Source organism: Oncorhynchus mykiss, chromosome 18 (assembly GCF_057628025.1).
Source record: "Oncorhynchus mykiss isolate SJ-2025 chromosome 18, ASM5762802v1, whole genome shotgun sequence".
Classification (NCBI taxonomy): Eukaryota; Metazoa; Chordata; class Actinopteri; order Salmoniformes; family Salmonidae; genus Oncorhynchus; species Oncorhynchus mykiss.
Window position 1 is genome coordinate 14,484,513 of NC_143039.1, and position 23,259 is coordinate 14,507,771.

The window sequence follows — 23,259 nt, forward strand, 5'->3', positions numbered from 1 at the left end:
CTGTCTGTCTGGGGGCTTCAGTGTTCAGCCTGGGTCATGTTGTTATTCTGTCTGTCTGGGTGCTTCAGTGTTCAGCCTGGGTCATGTTATTATTCTGTCTGTCTGGGGGCTTCAGTCTTCAGCCTGGGTCATGTTATTATTCTGTCTGTCTGGGGGCTACAGTCTTCAGCCTGGGTCATGATATTATTCTGTCTGTCTGGGGGCTTCAGTCTTCAGCCTGGGTCATGTTATTATTCTGTCTGTCTGGGTGCTACAGTGTTCAGCCTGGGTCATGTTATTATTCTGTCTGTCTGGGGGCTTCAGTCTTCAGCCTGGGTCATGTTATTATTCTGTCTGTCTGGGTGCTTCAGTCTTCAGCCTGGGTCATGTTATTATTCTGTCTGTCTCGGGGCTTCAGTGTTCAGCCTGGGTCATGTTATTATTATGTCTGTCTGGGGGCTTCAGTGTTCAGCCTGGGTCATGTTATTATTCTGTCTGCCTGGGGGCTTCAGTCTTCAGCCTGGGTCATGTTATTATTCTGTCTGCCTGGGTGCTTCAGTCTTCAGCCTGGGTCATGTTATTATTCTGTCTGTCTGGGGGCTTCAGTCTTCAGCCTGGGTCATGTTATTATTCTGTCTGTCTGGGGGCTTCAGTGTTCAGCCTGGGTCATGTTATTATTCTGTCTGTCTGGGGGCTTCAGTGTTCAGCCTGGGTCATGTTGTTATTCTGTCTGTCTGGAGGCTTCAGTCTTCAGCCTGGGTCATGTTATTATTCTGTCTGTCTGGGGGCTTCAGTCTTCAGCCTGGGTCATGTTATTATTCTGTCTGTCTGGGGGCTTCAGTCTTCAGCCTGGGTCATGTTATTATTCTGTCTGTCTGGGGGCTTCAGTCTTCAGCCTGGGTCATGTTATTATTCTGTCTGTCTGGGGGCTTCAGTCTTCAGCCTGGGTCATGTTATTATTCTGTCTGTCTGGGGGCTTCAGTCTTCAGCCTGGGTCATGTTATTATTCTGTCTGTCTGGGGGCTTCAGTCTTCAGCCTGGGTCATGTTATTATTCTGTCTGTCTGGGGGCTACAGTCTTCAGCCTGGGTCATGTTATTATTCTGTCTGTCTGGGTGCTTCAGTCTTCAGCCTGGGTCATGTTATTATTCTGTCTGTCTGTCTGTCTGGGTGTTTCAGTCTTCAGCCTGGGTCATGTTATTATTCTGTATGTCTGTCTGTCTGGGTCATGTTATTATTCTGTCTGTCTGGGGGCTTCAGTGTTCAGCCTGGGTCATGTTATTATTCTGTCTGTCTGGGTGCTACAGTGTTCAGCCTGGGTCATGTTATTATTCTGTCTGTCTGGGGGCTTCAGTGTTCAGCCTGGGTCATGTTATTATTCTGTCTGTCTGGGGGCTTCAGTGTTCAGCCTGGGTCATGTTATTATTCTGTCTGTCTGGGTGCTACAGTGTTCAGCCTGGGTCATGTTATTATTCTGTCTGTCTGGGGGCTTCAGTGTTCAGCCTGGGTCATGTTGTTATTCTGTCTGTCTGGGTGCTTCAGTGTTCAGCCTGGGTCATGTTATTATTCTGTCTGTCTGGGTGCTTCAGTGTTCAGCCTGGGTCATGTTATTATTCTGTCTGTCTGGGTGCTTCAGTCTTCAGCCTGGGTCATGTTGTTATTCTGTCTGTCTGTATGGGTCATGTTATTATTCTGTCTGTCTGGAGGCTTCAGTCTTCAGCCTGGGTTATGTTATTTGTAGAAAAAAGGTTATGTCTGTTTTTTTCTGTACATTGAACGGATCTTCCTTTTTTGTCTGCCTCCTTTTCACTACTTTGGATGTGACTAAAAGCCGCACCTTTCATGTGGGTAGAAGTTGTTCAAGGTGTCCTAACTCATCTGTATGGGCTGGTACAAGAGCGTGGACTCCAGTCTTACTGTACTTTGGATAAAAGTGTCTGCTACACGGCATGTATTACTGTACCGTCTACAGCCATGACAGCTGTGACCTCATCACTTCTCCAAAAACTCTTTGATCTTCAGAAGCCTGCGTGGTCCGGAGGCCCAGTCAATTATTACACTGTCTGTCAGGGATGAAATCCACTTATGGTTTTCATTCCCTCAGAATGCGTTCGTGGTGATTAACGCTGATCCATTTCCTTCTGTGTCCTGTTCCCAGCTTCTGCTGCTTTAGTTGCTGTGACAATGAAGATGATCAAAAATTCCCCTCCATTTCAGTCATTGCTGTTAGATATTTCTCCAATAGATGTTTCTTTGTGTGTACTCTTGCGGAAACAAGCTGTGGATATAGATTTTTTTGCCTGCTGTACCAACCTAGAACGAGGGGCCCCGCCTCACTCTACTTGTCTCCCTTGTTTTAAAAAGGTATCTTGACCTCAATGGAACTTCCTGGTTAAATAAAAGTTAAGAAAAAAATAATGCATTGGGATTTCCTGGTTAAATACAGGTTAACAAATACATGTCTCTCTCTGTGTATCTGCTCTAGGAGCTCAGCACCGCGTCGGTAGTGGCACATTGACCAGTCTGTGGTCTCCTCACCTGGCACCTGGTGGTACCATCGGTCACAATGGGCCGAACACCTCAGAAAGGTCAGCACTTTTTTTTAATGCTTTGTGTTGGATTGGTTCTATTATTTTCTATTCTACTCTAAAGTGTATTCATAAGAGGTTGAATTGTCTCATTTTCAGAGCCAAAAGAAGAGAGGAGGGAGAAACCTGAGAGAAGTAACCCCTCTCCGGGAACCGGTCCCCCCTCTCTGGATAAATCTAATGGTATTAAACACGTTTCCTGCAATGTTCTTCTCTGTCACAATGTAGCGTAACCTACGACTGTCAGATACGTCTCCTGCAATGTTCTTCTCTGTCACAATGTAGTGTAACCTACGACTGTCAGATACGTCTCCTGCAATGTTCTTCTCTGTCACAATGTAGCGTAACCTACGACTGTCAGATAAGTCTCCTGCAATGTTCTTCTCTGTCACAATGTAGTGTAACCTACGACTGTCAGATACAATGTTCTTCTCTGTCACAATGTAGTGTAACCTACGACTGTCACATACGTCTCCTGCAATGTTCTTCTCTGTCACAATGTAGTGTAACCTACGACTGTCAGATACGTCTCCTGCAATGTTCTTCTCTGTCACAATGTAGTGTAACCTACGACTGTCAGATAGGATGAACTATGCCCTTTTGTTTTGCCAGAACCCTTCAGTTGGGAGGAGTACCTTAAGGAAACGTCATCCACAGCCGCGTCTCCCAGCTGTTTCAGACAGGTAGATATGACCCAGTAACTACAACACTATAAGCCCCTACACTCTTAACCACTAGGCTACCTGCCACCCTACACTCTTAACCACTAGGCTACCTACTGCCCCTACACTCTTAACCACTAGGCTACCTACCGCCCCTACACTCTTAACCACTAGGCTGCCTACCGCCCCTACACTCTTAACCACTAGGCTACCTACCGCCCCTACACTCTTAACCACTAGGCTACCTGCCGCCCTACACTCTTAACCACTAGGCTACCTGCCACCCTACACTCTTAACCACTAGGCTACCTACCGCCCCTACACTCTTAACCACTAGGCTACCTGCCGCCCTACACTCTTAACCACTAGGCTGCCTACCGCCCCTACACTCTTAACCACTAGGCTACCTACCGCCCCTACACTCTTAACCACTAGGCTACCTACCGCCCCTACACTCTTAACCACTAGGCTACCTACCGCCCCTACACTCTTAACCACTAGGCTGTCTACCGCCCCTACACTCTTAACCACTAGGCTGTCTACCGCCCCTACACTCTTAACCACTAGGCTACCTACCGCCCCTACACTCTTAACCACTAGGCTGTCTACCGCCCCTACACTCTTAACCACTAGGCTACCTACCGCCCTACACTCTTAACCACTAGGCTACCTACCGCCCCTACACTCTTAACCACTAGGCTACCTACCGCCCCTACACTCTTAACCACTAGGCTACCTACCGCCCCTACACTCTTAACCACTAGGCTACCTACCGCCCTACACTCTTAACCACTAGGCTACCTACCGCCCCTACACTCTTAACCACTAGGCTACCTACCGCCCCTACACTCTTAACCACTAGGCTACCTACCGCCCCTACACTCTTAACCACTAGGCTACCTACCGCCCTACACTCTTAACCACTAGGCTACCTACCGCCCCTACACTCTTAACCACTAGGCTACCTACCGCCCCTACACTCTTAACCACTAGGCTACCTACCGCCCCTACACTCTTAACCACTAGGCTACCTACCGCCCCTACACTCTTAACCACTAGGCTACCTACCGCCCCTACACTCTTAACCACTAGGCTACCTGCCGCCCCTACACTCTTAACCACTAGGCTACCTACCGCCCCTACACTCTTAACCACTAGGCTACCTGCCGCCCTACACTCTTAACCACTAGGCTACCTACCGCCCTACACTCTTAACCACTAGGCTGCCTACCGCCCTACACTCTTAACCACTAGGCTACCTGCCGCCCCTACACTCTTAACCACTAGGCTACCTACCGCCCCTACACTCTTAACCACTAGGCTACCTGCCGCCCTACACTCTTAACCACTAGGCTACCTACCGCCCCTACACTCTTAACCACTAGGCTGTCTACCGCCCCTACACTCTTAACCACTAGGCTACCTGCCGCCCTACACTCTTAACCACTAGGCTACCTACCGCCCCTACACTCTTAACCACTAGGCTACCTACCGCCCCTACACTCTTAACCACTAGGCTGCCTACCGCCCTACACTCTTAACCACTAGGCTACCTGCCGCCCCTACACTCTTAACCACTAGGCTACCTACCGCCCCTACACTCTTAACCACTAGGCTACCTGCCGCCCTACACTCTTAACCACTCGGCTACCTACCGCCCCTACACTCTTAACCACTAGGCTGTCTACCGCCCCTACACTCTTAACCACTAGGCTACCTGCCGCCCTACACTCTTAACCACTAGGCTACCTACCGCCCCTACACTCTTAACCACTAGGCTACCTACCGCCCCTACACTCTTAACCACTAGGCTACCTACCGCCCCTACACTCTTAACCACTAGGCTACCTGCCGCCCTACACTCTTAACCACTAGGCTACCTACCGCCCCTACACTCTTAACCACTAGGCTGTCTACCGCCCCTACACTCTTAACCACTAGGCTACCTACCGCCCCTACACTCTTAACCACTAGGCTACCTACCGCCCCTACACTCTTAACCACTAGGCTGTCTACCGCCCCTACACTCTTAACCACTAGGCTACCTACCGCCCCTACACTCTTAACCACTAGGCTACCTGCCGCCCTACACTCTTAACCACTAGGCTACCTGCCACCCTACACTCTTAACCACTAGGCTACCTGCCGCCCTACACTCTTAACCACTAGGCTACCTACCGCCCCTACACTCTTAACCACTAGGCTACCTGCCGCCCTACACTCTTAACCACTAGGCTACCTACCGCCCCTACACTCTTAACCACTAGGCTACCTACCGCCCCTACACTCTTAACCACTAGGCTACCTACCACCCCTACACTCTTAACCACTAGGCTGTCTACCGCCCCTACACTCTTAACCACTAGGCTACCTACCACCCCTACACTCTTAACCACTAGGCTGTCTACCGCCCCTACACTCTTAACCACTAGGCTACCTACCACCCCTACACTCTTAACCACTAGGCTACCTACCGCCCCTACACTCTTAACCACTAGGCTACCTGCCGCCCTACACTCTTAACCACTAGGCTACCTGCCACCCTACACTCTTAACCACTAGGCTACCTGCCGCCCTACACTCTTAACCACTAGGCTACCTACCGCCCCTACACTCTTAACCACTAGGCTACCTACCGCCCCTACACTCTTAACCACTAGGCTACCTACCACCCCTACACTCTTAACCACTAGGCTGTCTACCGCCCCTACACTCTTAACCACTAGGCTACCTACCACCCCTACACTCTTAACCACTAGGCTACCTACCGCCCCTACACTCTTAACCACTAGGCTACCTGCCGCCCTACACTCTTAACCACTAGGCTACCTACCGCCCCTACACTCTTAACCACTAGGCTACCTACCGCCCCTACACTCTTAACCACTAGGCTACCTACCACCCCTACACTCTTAACCACTAGGCTGTCTACCGCCCCTACACTCTTAACCACTAGGCTACCTACCGCCCTACACTCTTAACCACTAGGCTACCTACCACCCCTACACTCTTAACCACTAGGCTGTCTACCGCCCCATATAAGCAGATCAGTCCATTATTGACTGATCCATTGCCCTCCTGTCTCCCCCAGTCCCGTTTCCCTCCCAGTAATGACTTCAAGGCTGGTATGAAGCTGGAAGCCCACGACCCTCGGAACAACACGTCTATCTGCATCGCCACGGTGATGGGTATGATGGGGACACGTCTGCGTCTCCGTCTGGACGGGAGTGACAACACCAACGATTTCTGGAGACTGGTGGACTCCTCAGACATCCAGCCTATAGGGACCTGTGAGAGGAGAGGAGACATGTTACAGCCACCTCTGGGTAAGGCTACATAGAGAGATATGACAGTTTATTAGACATCCAGCCTGTGAGAGGAGAGGAGACATGCTACAGCCACCTCTGGGTAAGGCTACATAGAGAGATATGACAGTTTATTAGACATCCAGCCTGTGAGAGGAGAGGAGACATGTTACAGCCACCTCTGGGTAAGGCTACATAGAGAGATATGACAGTTTATTAGACATCCAGCCTGTGAGAGGAGAGGAGACATGTTACAGCCACCTCTGGGTAAGGCTACAGTGAGAGATATGACAGTTTATTAGACATCCAGCCTGTGAGAGGAGAGGAGACATGTTACAGCCACCTCTGGGTAAGGCTACATAGAGAGATATGACAGTTTATAATATATAAACATAATATAACATAACATATTACAACATATCAAATATCATATTATAACATATATTATAACATCTCATATAACATATCATATTATAACATCTCATATAGCATATTATAACATATTATAACAACACATTGTAACATCTCATATAGCATATTATAACATATCATATTATAACATATTATAACTTCTCATATAGCATATTATAACATATTATAACAACATATTATAACATAACATATTATAACATATTATGACAACATATTATAACAACATATTATAACATATTATAACATATTATCAAATATCATATTATAACATCTCATATAGCATATTATAACATATTATAACATCTCATATAGCATATTATAACATATTATAACATCTCATATAGCATATTATAACATATTATAACATATTATAACATCTCATATAGCATATTATAACATATTATAACATCTCATATAGCATATTATAACATATTATAACATATTATAACATCTCATATAGCATATTATAACATATTATAACATCTCATATAGCATATTATAACATATTATAACATATTACAACAACATATTATATCATATTATAACATATTATAACATCTCATATAGCATATTATAACATATTATAACATCTCATATAGCATATTATAACATATTATAACATATTATAACATCTCATATAGCATATTATAACATATAACATCTCATATAGCATATTATAACATATTATAACATATTACAACAACATATTATATCATATTATAACATATTATAACATCTCATATAGCATATTATAACATATTATAACATATTACAACAACATATTATATCATATTATAACACATTATAACATCTCATATAGCATATTATATCATATTATAACATATTATAACATCTCATATAGCATATTATAACATCTCATATAGCATATTATAACATCTCATATAGCATATTATAACATATTATAACATATTACAACAACATATTATATCATATTATAACACATTATAACATCTCATATAGCATATTATATCATATTATAACATATTATAACATGTCATATAGCATAATATATCATATTATAACATATTATAACATCTCATATAGCATATTATAACATCTCATATAGCATATTATAACATCTCATATAGCATATTATAACATATTATAACATGTCATATAGCATATTATAACATATTATAACATAACATATTATAACATAACATATTATAACATATTATAACATCTCATATAGGATATTATAACATATTATAACATGTCATATAGCATATTATATCATATTATAACATATTATAACATCTCATATAACATATTATAACATCTCATATAGCATATTATAACATCTCATATAGCATATTATAACATATTATAACATCTCATATAGCATATTATAACATATTATAACATAACATATTATAACATAACATATTATAACATATTATAACATCTCATATAGCATATTATAACATATTATAACATAACATATTATAACATAACATATTATAACATAACATATTATAACATATTATAACATGTCATATAGGATATTATAACATAACATAAAAACAAAGAGTCTCACACTCTATATGTATAATCTCCCAGTCATTTATTGGGTAAAAAATGAATTACTGTGAGGTTATACATACAGTTGAAGTTGGAAGTTTACAAACACCTTAGCCAAATACATTTAAACTCAGTTTTTCACAATTCCTGACATTGAATCCTAGTAAAACTTCCCTGTCTTGAAATGTCAGAATAATAGTAGAGAGAATGATTTATTCCAGCTTTTATTTCTTTCATCGCATTTCCAGTGTGTCAGAAGTTTACAAACACTCAATTAGTATTTGATAGCATTGCCTTTAAATTGTTTAACTTGGGTCAAATGTTTTGGGTAACCTTCCATAAGCTTCCCACTATAAATTGGGTGAATTTTGGCCCATTCCTCCTGACAGAGCTGGTGTAACGGAGTCAGGTTTGTAGGCCTCCTTGCTCGCTTTTCAGTTCTGCCCACAAATGTTCTATAGGATTGAGGTCAGGGCTTTGTGATGGCCACTCAGATACCTTGACTTTGTTGTCCTTAAGCCATTTTGCCACAACTTTGGAAGTATGCTTGGGGTCATTGTCCATTTGGAAGACCCATTTGCGACCAAGTTTTAACTGATGTCTTGATATCCACATCATTTTCCGTCCTCATGATGCCATCTATTTTGTGAAGTGCACCAGTCCCTCCTGCAGCAAAGCACCTCCACAACATGATGCTGCCACCCCCGTGCTTCACAGTTGGGATGGTGTTCTTCGGCTTGCAAGCCTCCCCCTTTTTCCTCCAAACATAACAATGGTCATCATGGCCCAAAATTATATTTTTGTTTCTTCAGACCAAAGAGGACAATTCTCCAAAAAGTACGATCTTTGTCCACATGTGCAGTTGCAAACCGTAGTCTGGCTTTTTTATGGTGGTTTTGGAGCAGTGGCTTCGTCCATGCTGAGCGGTCTTTCAGGTTATGTCGATACAGGACTCGTTTTACTGTGGATATAGACACTTTTGTACCTGTTTCCTCCAGCATCTTCACAAGGTCCTTTGCTGTTGTTCTGGGATTGATTTGCATGTGGAGGTCTACAATTGTTTTTCTGAGATCTTGGCTGATTTCTTTTGATTTTCCAATGATGTCAAGCAAAGAGGTACTGGTTTTGAATGTAGGCCTGTTAATACATCCACAGACTCAAATTATGTCAATTAGCCTATCAGAAGCTTCTAAAGCCATGACATCATTTTGTGGAATTTTCTAAGCTGTTTAAAGGCACAGTCAACTTAGTGTTAATAAACTTCTGAACCACTGAAATTGTTATACAGGGAATTATAAGTGAAATAATGTGTCTGTAAACAATTGTTGGAAAAATTACTTGTGTAATGCACAAAGTAGCTAACCGACTTGCCAAAGCTATAGTTTGTTAACACGAAATTTGTGGAGTGGTTGAAAAACGATTTTTAATGACTCCAACCTAAGTGTATGTAAACTTCTGACTTCAGCTGTACATGGATGGTGCGACTCTCTTTGTTTCCATAGCTTCCAGTGTATTCACCGTTAGTCAGCACCTCTACACTAAATCATTTCCTCTGGGTGTGCTTTTTATATACCCTATTATAGCATAACATATTATAACACATTATGACACATTATAACATAACATATTATAGCATAACACATTATAACATATTATAGCATAACACATTGTAACACATTATGACACATTATAACATATTATAACATAGCACATTATATCACATTATAACACATTATAACATATTATAACATAGCACATTATATCACATTATAACACATTATAACATATTATAACATATTATAGCATAACACATAACATTATAACACATTATAACATTATAGCATAACACATTATAACACATTATAGCATAACACATTATAGCATATTATAACACATTATAGCATAACACATTATAACACATTATAACACATTATAACATTATAGCATATTATAACATATTATAGCGTAACACATTATAACATATTATAGCATATTATAACATATTATAGCATATTATAACATATTATAGCATAACACATTATAACATTATAACACATTATAACATTATAGCATAACACATTATAACACATTATAGCATAACACATTATAGCATATTATAACACATTATAGCATAACACATTATAACACATTATAACACATTATAACATTATAGCATATTATAACATATTATAGCGTAACACATTATAACATATTATAGCATATTATAACATATTATAGCATATTATAACATATTATAGCATAACACATTATAACATTATAACACATTATAACATTATAGCATAACACATTATAGCATATTATAACACATTATAGCATATTATAACATAGCACATTATAGCATATTATAGCACAACACATGATAGTGTAACACATTATAGCATAACATAAACTCAGCAAAAAAAGAAACGTCCTCTCACTGTCAACTGCGTTTATTTTCAGCAAATGTAAATATTTGTATGAACATTATTAACAAGATTCAACAACTGAGACATAAACTGAACAAGTTACACAGACATGTGACTAACAGAAATGGAATAATGTGTCCCTGAACAAAGGGGGGGTCATTAAGTACTGCAGTGCATCTCCTCCTCATGGACTGCACCAGATTTGCCCGTTCTTGCTGTGAGGTGTTACCCCACTCTTCCACCAAGGCACCTGCAAGTTCCCGGACATTTCTGTGGAGAATGGCCCTAGCCCTCAGCCTCCGATCCAACAGGTCCCAGACGTGCTCAATGGGATTGAGATCCAGGCTCTTCGCTGACCATGGCAGAACACTGACATTCTTGTCTTGCAGGAAATCACGCACAGAACGAGCAGAGTACGGGCCTCGGTGTAACGCTCATTCCTTCGACGATAAACGTGAATCCGACCGTCACCCCTGATGAGACAAAACCGCGACTCATCAGTGAAGAGCACTTTTTGCCAGTCCTGTCTGGTTCAGCGACAGTGGGTTTGTGCCCATAGGCGGCTTTGTTGCCGGTGATGTCTGGTGAGGACCTGCCTTACAACAGGCCTCAGTCCAGCCTCTCTCAGCCTATTGAGGACTGTCTGAGCACTGATGGAGGGATTGTGCGTTCCTGGTGTAACTTGGGCAGTTGTTGTTGCCATCCTGTACCTGTCCCGCAGGTGTGATGCTCGGATGTACCGATCCTGGGCAGGTGATGTTACACGTGGTCTGCCACTGTGAGGACGATCAGCTGTCCGTCCTGTCTCCCTGTAGCGCTGTCTTAGGCGTCTCACAGTACAGACATTGCAATTTATTGCCCTGGCCACATCTGCAGTCCTCATGCCTCCTTGCAGCATGCCTACGGCACGTTCACACAGATGAGAAGGGACCCTGGGCATCTTTCTTTTGGTGTTATTCAGAGTCAGTAGAATGTGTCCTAAGTTAGTGTGTCCTAAGTGTGTCCAGTAGAATGTGTCCTAAGTCTTTAGTGTTCTAAGTTTTCATAACTGTGACCTTAATTGCCCACCTGTCTGTAAGCTGTTAGTGTCTTAACGACCGTTCCACAGGTGCATCTTCATTAATTGTTTATGGTTCATTGAACAAGCATGGGAAACATTGTTTAAACCCTTTACAACGAAGATCTGTGAAGTTATTTGGATTTTTACAAATGATCTTTGTTTCTTTTTTTGTTTATTATAACGTAACATATTATAACACATTATAACACATTATAACACATTATAACATATAACACATTATAACACATTATAACACATTATAACATATAACACATTATAACACATTATAACACATTATAGTGTAACACATTATAACACATTATAACACATTATAACACATTATAGCATATTATAGTGTAACACATTATAACACATTATAACATATTATAACATATTATAACATATCATATGTTAATAAGACATTATAAAGTGTTGCACTTGCTTATATCAGCAATAAAGCAGCAATATATTCTAAATCTTAAACTTTTTCTTTGAGTTGTCTTTAGGCTTCAGAATGAACGCCTCCTCGTGGCCTATGTTCCTCCTGAGAACCCTGACTGGAGCAGAGATGGCACCGGCCACAGCTTTTAAAAAGGTCAAGGAAGAAAAATGGAACATTTCACATTGGACCTTAAAGCTGTACTGTAGTGTATTGATTTACTGATCAATGATTGTAGTGTATCAATGATTTACGTATGTGTATATATATATAGATCTGTCTGTTCTGGACTAACAGATCTGTCTGGTCTGGACTAACAGATCTGTCTGGTCTGGACTAACAGATCTGTCTGGTCTGGACTAACAGAGAGTTCTCTGTGTGTATATATAAACAGATCTGTCTGGTCTGGACTAACAGATCTGTCTGGTCTGGACTAACAGATCTGTCTGGTCTGGACTAACAGATCTGTCTGGTCTGGACTAACAGATCTGTCTGGACTAACAGAGAGTTCTCTGTGTGTATATAAACAGATCTGTCTGGTCTGGACTAACAGAGTTATCTGTGTGTAGGAACCCTCCAAGCCCTCCCAGAACCTCTTTAAACCTGGGATGAAGCTAGAAGCAGTGGACAAGAAGAACCCCTACCTGATCTGCCCGGCAACCATCGGAGAGGTCAAAGGTGACAAGATCTTTTTTAAATTTAACCCACCTTTACCCCATTTCTTTGGAGGACAACTTTATAACTGTAACTCTATAATGTGTTTTATTTACTATAACACTATTGTTCCTTTGTTCCCTATTTGTCGTGTGGTTGATGTATCTCCTGCTACGTCTTACTGTTTGTTATTGTAATCTTTATTTTTAGGTGATGAGATCTTTGTGATGTTTGACGGCTGGAGAGGGGCCTTCGACTACTGGTGCCAGTTTGACTCCAGAGACATATTCCCTGTAGGATGGTGTTCTCTGACCAGGCACAGCATCCAGCCTCCTGGCAACTTCTGTAAGTACCTCAACCTCACCACTAGAGGACAGCAGAGCCCTGCTTTCTGATGCTTTTGGCCTGTTCGTCTGTCACCACTGGGTGCTGCTGGTCCAGGGTTTCTTTCTGAAGCTGCCTGAATGAGCAGAGCTGGATGAGAAAATCTGCGAGAATTTCACTGGCTGTTTTCCCCTATTTCCTGTGTTATTTCCTGTATATTTGGCTAAGATACAACCTGTGTGTTAACTACAATTAGTACCTTTCCACTGGTAATAATATTCCTTAATGTGTTCCACTGGTGTACAGTTGAAGCAGGATTGTCCTTCCACACATTGCATTTGGGTCTAGTTTGCTTGTAAAAAGCCAATATATTTATATATATCTCATTGTTTTGTATTACATTTTTTTTTGTTGACAGGTTAAGATAATTTTCTGATTCAAGTAAATCATTCAAAATATGTGATTGTGAGCTTCATAACATCTTCCTTAATGTGTTATCTGTTTAACACTCTACTGCACACAACCTTTTTGCCCCCATACACATGACAATATGAGATGACATGTGTGTAAACAAGCCAATGAGGTGCAGAAGTTGGTATGACGTATCAATTGGGGACGGGACCTTCTTTCAGGAAGCAGAGCGACCTGAGGGCATGGTGTGAGTGAAGGGTACAATGCATTTCATTATTTTACATGTTTAAATAGAGACAATAAAAACATGTACTTGTGTAGGAACCCCTAAAGGAGAATATTTGATAGGTTTCAAACACTTGGTTTTTATATTTATTTAAAAAATTAAATGTTCTTTTTTTTTGCCTCAGGGCAACATTGTGCCCAATGAAAGACATGTAAAATGGCCTTGGACAATGTTTTGGCCAACAGATCCACTGACATTCACCGGCAGTGGACACATAGACGCTCCATTCTAGCCTGATCTGATAGAGAGGGCCGTGAACTTTAGGACAATGACAGCTAGCTTTTCATTTTTCGAATGAAAAGAGTCCTTCTTTGTACTACGTTCCCCTTAATCTGTTGTTGGGCTTAAACATTAGTTTCAAGTTCTATTCTGTCTTTTTTAATTTTCAATTATTAATACATTATCAAAAAAGCATAAAACTTCCCCCCTAAAATAGTTTGAAATATTTGTAGTAATGAACAACCAGATGGTGTGAAGTACAGGGTTAGTCCTTCATCAAGTCTTACAGCAGGACGTACAGGGTTAGTCCTTCATCAAGTCTTACAGTAGCAGCAGGACGTACAGGGTTAGTCCTTCATCAAGTCTTACAGTAGCAGCAGGACGTACAGGGTTAGCCCTTCATCAAGTCTTACAGCTGGACGTACAGGGTTAGTCCTTCATCAAGTCTTACAGCAGGACGTACAGGGTTAGTCCTTCATCAAGTCTTACAGTAGCAGCAGGACGTACAGGGTTAGCCCTTCATCAAGTCTTACAGCTGGACGTACAGGGTTAGTCCTTCATCAAGTCTTACAGCAGGACGTACAGGGTTAGTCCTTCATCAAGTCTTACAGTAGCAGCAGGACGTACAGGGTTAGCCCTTCATCAAGTCTTACAGCTGGACGTACAGGGTTAATCCTTCATCAAGTCTTACAGCTGGCAGTACAGGGTTAGTCCTTCATCAAGTCTTACAGTAGCAGCAGGACGTACAGGGTTAATCCTTCATCAAGTCTTACAGTAGCAGCTGGCAGTACAGGGTTAATCCTTCATCAAGTCTTACAGTAGCAGCTGGCAGTACAGGGTTAGTCCTTCATCAAGTCTTACAGCTGGACGTACAGGGTTAGTCCTTCATCAAGTCTTACAGCAGGACGTACAGGGTTAGTCCTTCATCAAGTCTTACAGTAGCAGCAGGACGTACAGGGTTAGCCCTTCATCAAGTCTTACAGCTGGACGTACAGGGTTAGTCCTTCATCAAGTCTTACAGCAGGACGTACAGGGTTAGTCCTTCATCAAGTCTTACAGTAGCAGCAGGACGTACAGGGTTAGTCCTTCATCAAGTCTTACAGTAGCAGCAGGACGTACAGGGTTAGCCCTTCATCAAGTCTTACAGCTGGACGTACAGGGTTAGTCCTTCATCAAGTCTTACAGCAGGACGTACAGGGTTAGTCCTTCATCAAGTCTTACAGTAGCAGCAGGACGTACAGGGTTAGCCCTTCATCAAGTCTTACAGCTGGACGTACAGGGTTAGTCCTTCATCAAGTCTTACAGCAGGACGTACAGGGTTAGTCCTTCATCAAGTCTTACAGTAGCAGCAGGACGTACAGGGTTAGCCCTTCATCAAGTCTTACAGCTGGACGTACAGGGTTAATCCTTCATCAAGTCTTACAGCTGGCAGTACAGGGTTAGTCCTTCATCAAGTCTTACAGTAGCAGCAGGACGTACAGGGTTAATCCTTCATCAAGTCTTACAGTAGCAGCTGGCAGTACAGGGTTAATCCTTCATCAAGTCTTACAGTAGCAGCTGGCAGTACAGGGTTAGTCCTTCATCAAGTCTTACAGCTGGCAGTACAGGGTTAGTCCTTCATCAAGTCTTACAGTAGCAGCTGGCAGTACAGGGTTAGTCCTTCATCAAGTCTTACAGTAGCAGCAGGACGTACAGGGTTAGTCCTTCATCAAGTCTTACAGTAGCAGCTGGCAGTACAGGGTTAGTCCTTCATCAAGTCTTACAGTAGCAGCTGGCAGTACAGGGTTAGTCCTTCATCAAGTCTTACAGTAGCAGCAGGACGTACAGGGTTAGTCCTTCATCAAGTCTTACAGTAGCAGCAGGACGTACAGGGTTAGTCCTTCATCAAGTCTTACAGTAGCAGCTGGCAGTACAGGGTTAGTTCTTCATCAAGTCTTACAGTAGCAGCTGGCAGTACAGGGTTAATCCTTCATCAAGTCTTACAGTAGCAGCTGGCAGTACAGGGTTAGTCCTTCATCAAGTCTTACAGCTGGCAGTACAGGGTTAGTCCTTCATCAAGTCTTACAGTAGCAGCTGGCAGTACAGGGTTAGTCCTTCATCAAGTCTTACAGCAGGACGTACAGGGTTAATCCTTCATCAAGTCTTACAGCTGGCGGTACAGGGTTAGTCCTTCATCAAGTCTTACAGTAGCAGCTGGCAGTACAGGGTTAGTCCTTCATCAAGTCTTACCGTAGCAGCTGGCAGTACAGGGTTAGTCCTTCATCAAGTCTTACAGTAGCAGCAGGACGTACAGGGTTAGTCCTTCATCAAGTCTTACAGTAGCAGCTGGCAGTACAGGGTTAGTCCTTCATCAAGTCTTACAGTAGCAGCTGGCAGTACAGGGTTAGTCCTTCATCAAGTCTTACAGTAGCAGCAGGACGTACAGGGTTAGTCCTTCATCAAGTCTTACAGTAGCAGCAGGACGTACAGGGTTAGTCCTTCATCAAGTCTTACAGTAGCAGCTGGCAGTACAGGGTTAGTCCTTCATCAAGTCTTACCGTAGCAGCTGGCAGTACAGGGTTAGTCCTTCATCAAGTCTTACAGTAGCAGCTGGCAGTACAGGGTTAGTCCTTCATCAAGTCTTACCGTGGCAGCTGGCAGTACAGGGTTAGTCCTTCATCAAGTCTTACAGTAGCAGCTGGCAGTACAGGGTTAGTCCTTCATCAAGTCTTACAGCTGGCAGTACAGGGTTAGTCCTTCATCAAGTCTTACAGTAGCAGCAGGACATACAGGGTTAGTCCTTCATCAAGTCTTACAGTAGCAGCTGGCAGTACAGGGTTAGTCCTTCATCAAGTCTTACCGTAGCAGCTGGCAGTACAGGGTTAGTCCTTCATCAAGTCTTACAGTAGCAGCTGGCAGTACAGGGTTAGTCCTTCATCAAGTCTTACCATGGCAGCTGGCAGTACAGGGTTAGTCCTTCATCAAGTCTTACAGTAGCAGCTGGCAGTACAGGGTTAGTCCTTCATCAAGTCTTACAGTAGCAGCTGTCAGTACAGGGTTAGTCCTTCATCAAGTCTTACAGCTGGCAGTACAGGGTTAATCCTTCATCAAGTCTTACAGTAGCAGCTGGCAGTACAGGGTTAATCCTTCATTAAGTCTTACAGTAGCAGCAGGACGTACAGGGTTAGTCCTTCATCAAGTCTTACAGTAGCAGCTGGCAGTACAGGGTTAATCCTTCATCAAGTCTTACAGTAGCAGCAGGACGTACAGGGTTAGTCCTTCATCAAGTCTTACAGTAGCAGCTGGCAGTACAGGGTTAGTCCTTCATCAAGTCTTACAGTAGCATCTGGCAGTACAGGGTTAGTCCTTCATCAAGTCTTACAGTAGCAGCTGGCAGTACAGGGTTAGTCCTTCATCAAGTCTTACAGTAGCAGCTGGCAGTACAGGGTTAATCCTTCATCAAGTCTTACAGTAGCAGCTGGTAGTACAGGTTTAATCCTTCATCAAGTCTTACAGTAGCAGCTGGCAGTACAGGGTTAATCCTTCATCAAGTCTTACAGTAGCAGCAGGCCGTACAGGGTTAATCATTCATCAAGTCTTACGGTAGCAGCAGGCCGTACAGGGTTAATCCTTCATCAAGTCTTACAGTAGCAGCTGGCAGTACAGGGTTAATCCTTCATCAAGTCTTACAGTAGCATCTGGCAGTACAGGGTTAGTCCTTCATCAAGTCTTACAATAGCAGCTGGCAGTACAGGTTTAATCCTTCATCAAGTCTTACAGTAGCAGCTGGCAGTACAGGGTTAATCCTTCATCAAGTCTTATAGTAGCAGCAGGCCGTACAGGGTTAATCCTTCATCAAGTCTTACAGTAGCAGCTGGCAGTACAGGGTTAATCCTTCATTAAGTCTTACAGTAGCAGCAGGACGTACAGGGTTAGTCCTTCATCAAGTCTTACAGTAGCAGCTGGCAGTACAGGGTTAATCCTTCATCAAGTCTTACAGTAGCAGCAGGACGTACAGGGTTAGTCCTTCATCAAGTCTTACAGTAGCAGCTGGCAGTACAGGGTTAGTCCTTCATCAAGTCTTACAGTAGCATCTGGCAGTACAGGGTTAGTCCTTCATCAAGTCTTACAGTAGCAGCTGGCAGTACAGGGTTAGTCCTTCATCAAGTCTTACAGTAGCAGCTGGCAGTACAGGGTTAATCCTTCATCAAGTCTTACAGTAGCAGCTGGTAGTACAGGTTTAATCCTTCATCAAGTCTTACAGTAGCAGCTGGCAGTACAGGGTTAATCCTTCATCAAGTCTTACAGTAGCAGCAGGCCGTACAGGGTTAATCATTCATCAAGTCTTACAGTAGCAGCAGGCCGTACAGGGTTAATCCTTCATCAAGTCTTACAGTAGCAGCTGGCAGTACAGGGTTAATCCTTCATCAAGTCTTACAGTAGCATCTGGCAGTACAGGGTTAGTCCTTCATCTAGTCTTACAATAGCAGCTGGCAGTACAGGTTTAATCCTTCATCAAGTCTTACAGTAGCAGCTGGCAGTACAGGTTTAATCCTTCATCAAGTCTTATAGTAGCAGCAGGCCGTACAGGGTTAATCCTTCATCAAGTCTTACAGTAGCAGCTGGCAGTACAGGGTTAATCCTTCATCAAGTCTTACAGTAGCATCTGGCAGTACAGGGTTAATCCTTCATCGAGTCTTACAGCTGGCAGTACAGGGTTAGTCCTTCATCAAGTCTTACAGTAGCAGCAGGCCGTACAGGGTTAATCCTTCATCAAGTCTTACAATAGCAGCTGGCAGTACAGGGTTAATCCTTCATCAAGTCTTACAGTAGCAGCTGGAAGTACAGGGTTAGTCCTTCATCAAGTCTTACAGTAGCAGCTGGCAGTACAGGGTTAATCCTTCATCAAGTCTTACAGTAGCAGCTGGCAGTACAGGGTTAGTCCTTCATCAAGTCTTACAGTAGCAGCTGGCAGTACAGGGTTAATCCTTCATCAAGTCTTACCGTAGCAGCTGGTAGTACAGGGTTAATCCTTCTTCAAGTCTTACAGTAGCATCTGGCAGTACAGGGTTAATCCTTCATCAAGTCTTACAGTAGCAGCTGGCAGTACAGGGTTAGTCCTTCATCAAGTCTTACAGTAGCAGCTGGCAGTACAGGGTTAGTCCTTCATCAAGTCTTACAGTAGCAGCTGGCAGTACAGGGTTAGTCCTTCATCAAGTCTTACAGTAGCAGCTAGCAGTACAGGGTTAATCCTTCATCAAGTCTTACAGTAGCAGCTAGCAGTACAGGGTTAATCCTTCATCAAGTCTTACAACTGGCAGTACAGGGTTAATCCTTCATCAAGTCTTACAGTAGCAGCTGGCAGTACGGGGTTAATCCTTCATCAAGTCTTACAGCAGGACGTACAGGGTTAATCCTTCATCAAGTCTTACAGTAGCAGCTGGCAGTACAGGGTTAGTCCTTCATCAAGTCTTACAGCTGGCAGTACAGGGTTAGTCCTTCATCAAGTCTTACAGTAGCAGCTGGCAGTACAGGGTTAGTCCTTCATCAAGTCTTACAGCAGGACGTACAGGGTTAATCCTTCATCAAGTCTTACAGCTGGCGGTACAGGGTTAGTCCTTCATCAAGTCTTACAGTAGCAGCTGGCAGTACAGGGTTAGTCCTTCATCAAGTCTTACCGTAGCAGCTGGCAGTACAGGGTTAGTCCTTCATCAAGTCTTACAGTAGCAGCAGGACGTACAGGGTTAGTCCTTCATCAAGTCTTACAGTAGCAGCTGGCAGTACAGGGTTAGTCCTTCATCAAGTCTTACAGTAGCAGCTGGCAGTACAGGGTTAGTCCTTCATCAAGTCTTACAGTAGCAGCAGGACGTACAGGGTTAGTCCTTCATCAAGTCTTACAGTAGCAGCAGGACGTACAGGGTTAGTCCTTCATCAAGTCTTACAGTAGCAGCTGGCAGTACAGGGTTAGTCCTTCATCAAGTCTTACCGTAGCAGCTGGCAGTACAGGGTTAGTCCTTCATCAAGTCTTACAGTAGCAGCTGGCAGTACAGGGTTAGTCCTTCATCAAGTCTTACCGTGGCAGCTGGCAGTACAGGGTTAGTCCTTCATCAAGTCTTACAGTAGCAGCTGGCAGTACAGGGTTAGTCCTTCATCAAGTCTTACAGCTGGCAGTACAGGGTTAGTCCTTCATCAAGTCTTACAGTAGCAGCAGGACATACAGGGTTAGTCCTTCATCAAGTCTTACAGTAGCAGCTGGCAGTACAGGGTTAGTCCTTCATCAAGTCTTACCGTAGCAGCTGGCAGTACAGGGTTAGTCCTTCATCAAGTCTTACAGTAGCAGCTGGCAGTACAGGGTTAGTCCTTCATCAAGTCTTACCATGGCAGCTGGCAGTACAGGGTTAGTCCTTCATCAAGTCTTACAGTAGCAGCTGGCAGTACAGGGTTAGTCCTTCATCAAGTCTTACAGTAGCAGCTGTCAGTACAGGGTTAGTCCTTCATCAAGTCTTACAGCTGGCAGTACAGGGTTAATCCTTCATCAAGTCTTACAGTAGCAGCTGGCAGTACAGGGTTAATCCTTCATTAAGTCTTACAGTAGCAGCAGGACGTACAGGGTTAGTCCTTCATCAAGTCTTACAGTAGCAGCTGGCAGTACAGGGTTAATCCTTCATCAAGTCTTACAGTAGCAGCAGGACGTACAGGGTTAGTCCTTCATCAAGTCTTACAGTAGCAGCTGGCAGTACAGGGTTAGTCCTTCATCAAGTCTTACAGTAGCATCTGGCAGTACAGGGTTAGTCCTTCATCAAGTCTTACAGTAGCAGCTGGCAGTACAGGGTTAGTCCTTCATCAAGTCTTACAGTAGCAGCTGGCAGTACAGGGTTAATCCTTCATCAAGTCTTACAGTAGCAGCTGGTAGTACAGGTTTAATCCTTCATCAAGTCTTACAGTAGCAGCTGGCAGTACAGGGTTAATCCTTCATCAAGTCTTACAGTAGCAGCAGGCCGTACAGGGTTAATCATTCATCAAGTCTTACGGTAGCAGCAGGCCGTACAGGGTTAATCCTTCATCAAGTCTTACAGTAGCAGCTGGCAGTACAGGGTTAATCCTTCATCAAGTCTTACAGTAGCATCTGGCAGTACAGGGTTAGTCCTTCATCAAGTCTTACAATAGCAGCTGGCAGTACAGGTTTAATCCTTCATCAAGTCTTACAGTAGCAGCTGGCAGTACAGGGTTAATCCTTCATCAAGTCTTATAGTAGCAGCAGGCCGTACAGGGTTAATCCTTCATCAAGTCTTACAGTAGCAGCTGGCAGTACAGGGTTAATCCTTCATTAAGTCTTACAGTAGCAGCAGGACGTACAGGGTTAGTCCTTCATCAAGTCTTACAGTAGCAGCTGGCAGTACAGGGTTAATCCTTCATCAAGTCTTACAGTAGCAGCAGGACGTACAGGGTTAGTCCTTCATCAAGTCTTACAGTAGCAGCTGGCAGTACAGGGTTAGTCCTTCATCAAGTCTTACAGTAGCATCTGGCAGTACAGGGTTAGTCCTTCATCAAGTCTTACAGTAGCAGCTGGCAGTACAGGGTTAGTCCTTCATCAAGTCTTACAGTAGCAGCTGGCAGTACAGGGTTAATCCTTCATCAAGTCTTACAGTAGCAGCTGGTAGTACAGGTTTAATCCTTCATCAAGTCTTACAGTAGCAGCTGGCAGTACAGGGTTAATCCTTCATCAAGTCTTACAGTAGCAGCAGGCCGTACAGGGTTAATCATTCATCAAGTCTTACAGTAGCAGCAGGCCGTACAGGGTTAATCCTTCATCAAGTCTTACAGTAGCAGCTGGCAGTACAGGGTTAATCCTTCATCAAGTCTTACAGTAGCATCTGGCAGTACAGGGTTAGTCCTTCATCTAGTCTTACAATAGCAGCTGGCAGTACAGGTTTAATCCTTCATCAAGTCTTACAGTAGCAGCTGGCAGTACAGGTTTAATCCTTCATCAAGTCTTATAGTAGCAGCAGGCCGTACAGGGTTAATCCTTCATCAAGTCTTACAGTAGCAGCTGGCAGTACAGGGTTAATCCTTCATCAAGTCTTACAGTAGCATCTGGCAGTACAGGGTTAATCCTTCATCAAGTCTTACAGCTGGCAGTACAGGGTTAGTCCTTCATCAAGTCTTACAGTAGCAGCAGGCCGTACAGGGTTAATCCTTCATCAAGTCTTACAATAGCAGCTGGCAGTACAGGGTTAATCCTTCATCAAGTCTTACAGTAGCAGCTGGAAGTACAGGGTTAGTCCTTCATCAAGTCTTACAGTAGCAGCTGGCAGTACAGGGTTAATCCTTCATCAAGTCTTACAGTAGCAGCTGGCAGTACAGGGTTAGTCCTTCATCAAGTCTTACAGTAGCAGCTGGCAGTACAGGGTTAATCCTTCATCAAGTCTTACCGTAGCAGCTGGTAGTACAGGGTTAATCCTTCTTCAAGTCTTACAGTAGCATCTGGCAGTACAGGGTTAATCCTTCATCAAGTCTTACAGTAGCAGCTGGCAGTACAGGGTTAGTCCTTCATCAAGTCTTACAGTAGCAGCTGGCAGTACAGGGTTAGTCCTTCATCAAGTCTTACAGTAGCAGCTGGCAGTACAGGGTTAGTCCTTCATCAAGTCTTACAGTAGCAGCTAGCAGTACAGGGTTAATCCTTCATCAAGTCTTACAGTAGCAGCTAGCAGTACAGGGTTAATCCTTCATCAAGTCTTACAACTGGCAGTACAGGGTTAATCCTTCATCAAGTCTTACAGTAGCAGCTGGCAGTACGGGGTTAATCCTTCATCAAGTCTTACAGTAGCAGCTGGCAGTACAGGGTTAATCCTTCATCAAGTCTTACAGTAGCAGCTGGCAGTACAGGGTTAATCCTTCATCAAGTCTTACAGTAGCAGCTGGCAGTACAGGGCTAATCCTTCATCAAGTTTTAC

At 43.3% G+C, this 23,259-nt stretch overlaps 1 protein-coding gene across 6 annotated transcripts in view; it reads left to right on the plus strand.

Annotated features, from left to right (window-relative positions):
* The window catches only part of scml2 (Scm polycomb group protein like 2), an 82,811-nt gene that overhangs the window by 15,340 nt on the left and 44,212 nt on the right, over window positions 1-23,259 (plus strand). For 5 of the 6 annotated variants that reach the window (XM_036951529.2, XM_090207259.1, XM_090207257.1 and 2 more), the window contains 7 exons: window positions 2,464-2,566; window positions 2,666-2,749; window positions 3,179-3,249; window positions 6,320-6,554; window positions 12,500-12,588; window positions 13,002-13,110; window positions 13,297-13,431. In XM_036951529.2, the coding sequence (XP_036807424.2) occupies window positions 2,545-2,566; window positions 2,666-2,749; window positions 3,179-3,249; window positions 6,320-6,554; window positions 12,500-12,588; window positions 13,002-13,110; window positions 13,297-13,431 (745 nt within the window). In that variant the 5' untranslated portion in view covers window positions 2,464-2,544. Of the gene's footprint in view, window positions 1-2,463; window positions 2,567-2,665; window positions 2,750-3,178; window positions 3,250-6,319; window positions 6,555-6,849; window positions 6,883-12,499; window positions 12,589-13,001; window positions 13,111-13,296; window positions 13,432-23,259 lie in introns of those variants that run through there. The other variant, XM_090207261.1, reaches the window with a different exon arrangement.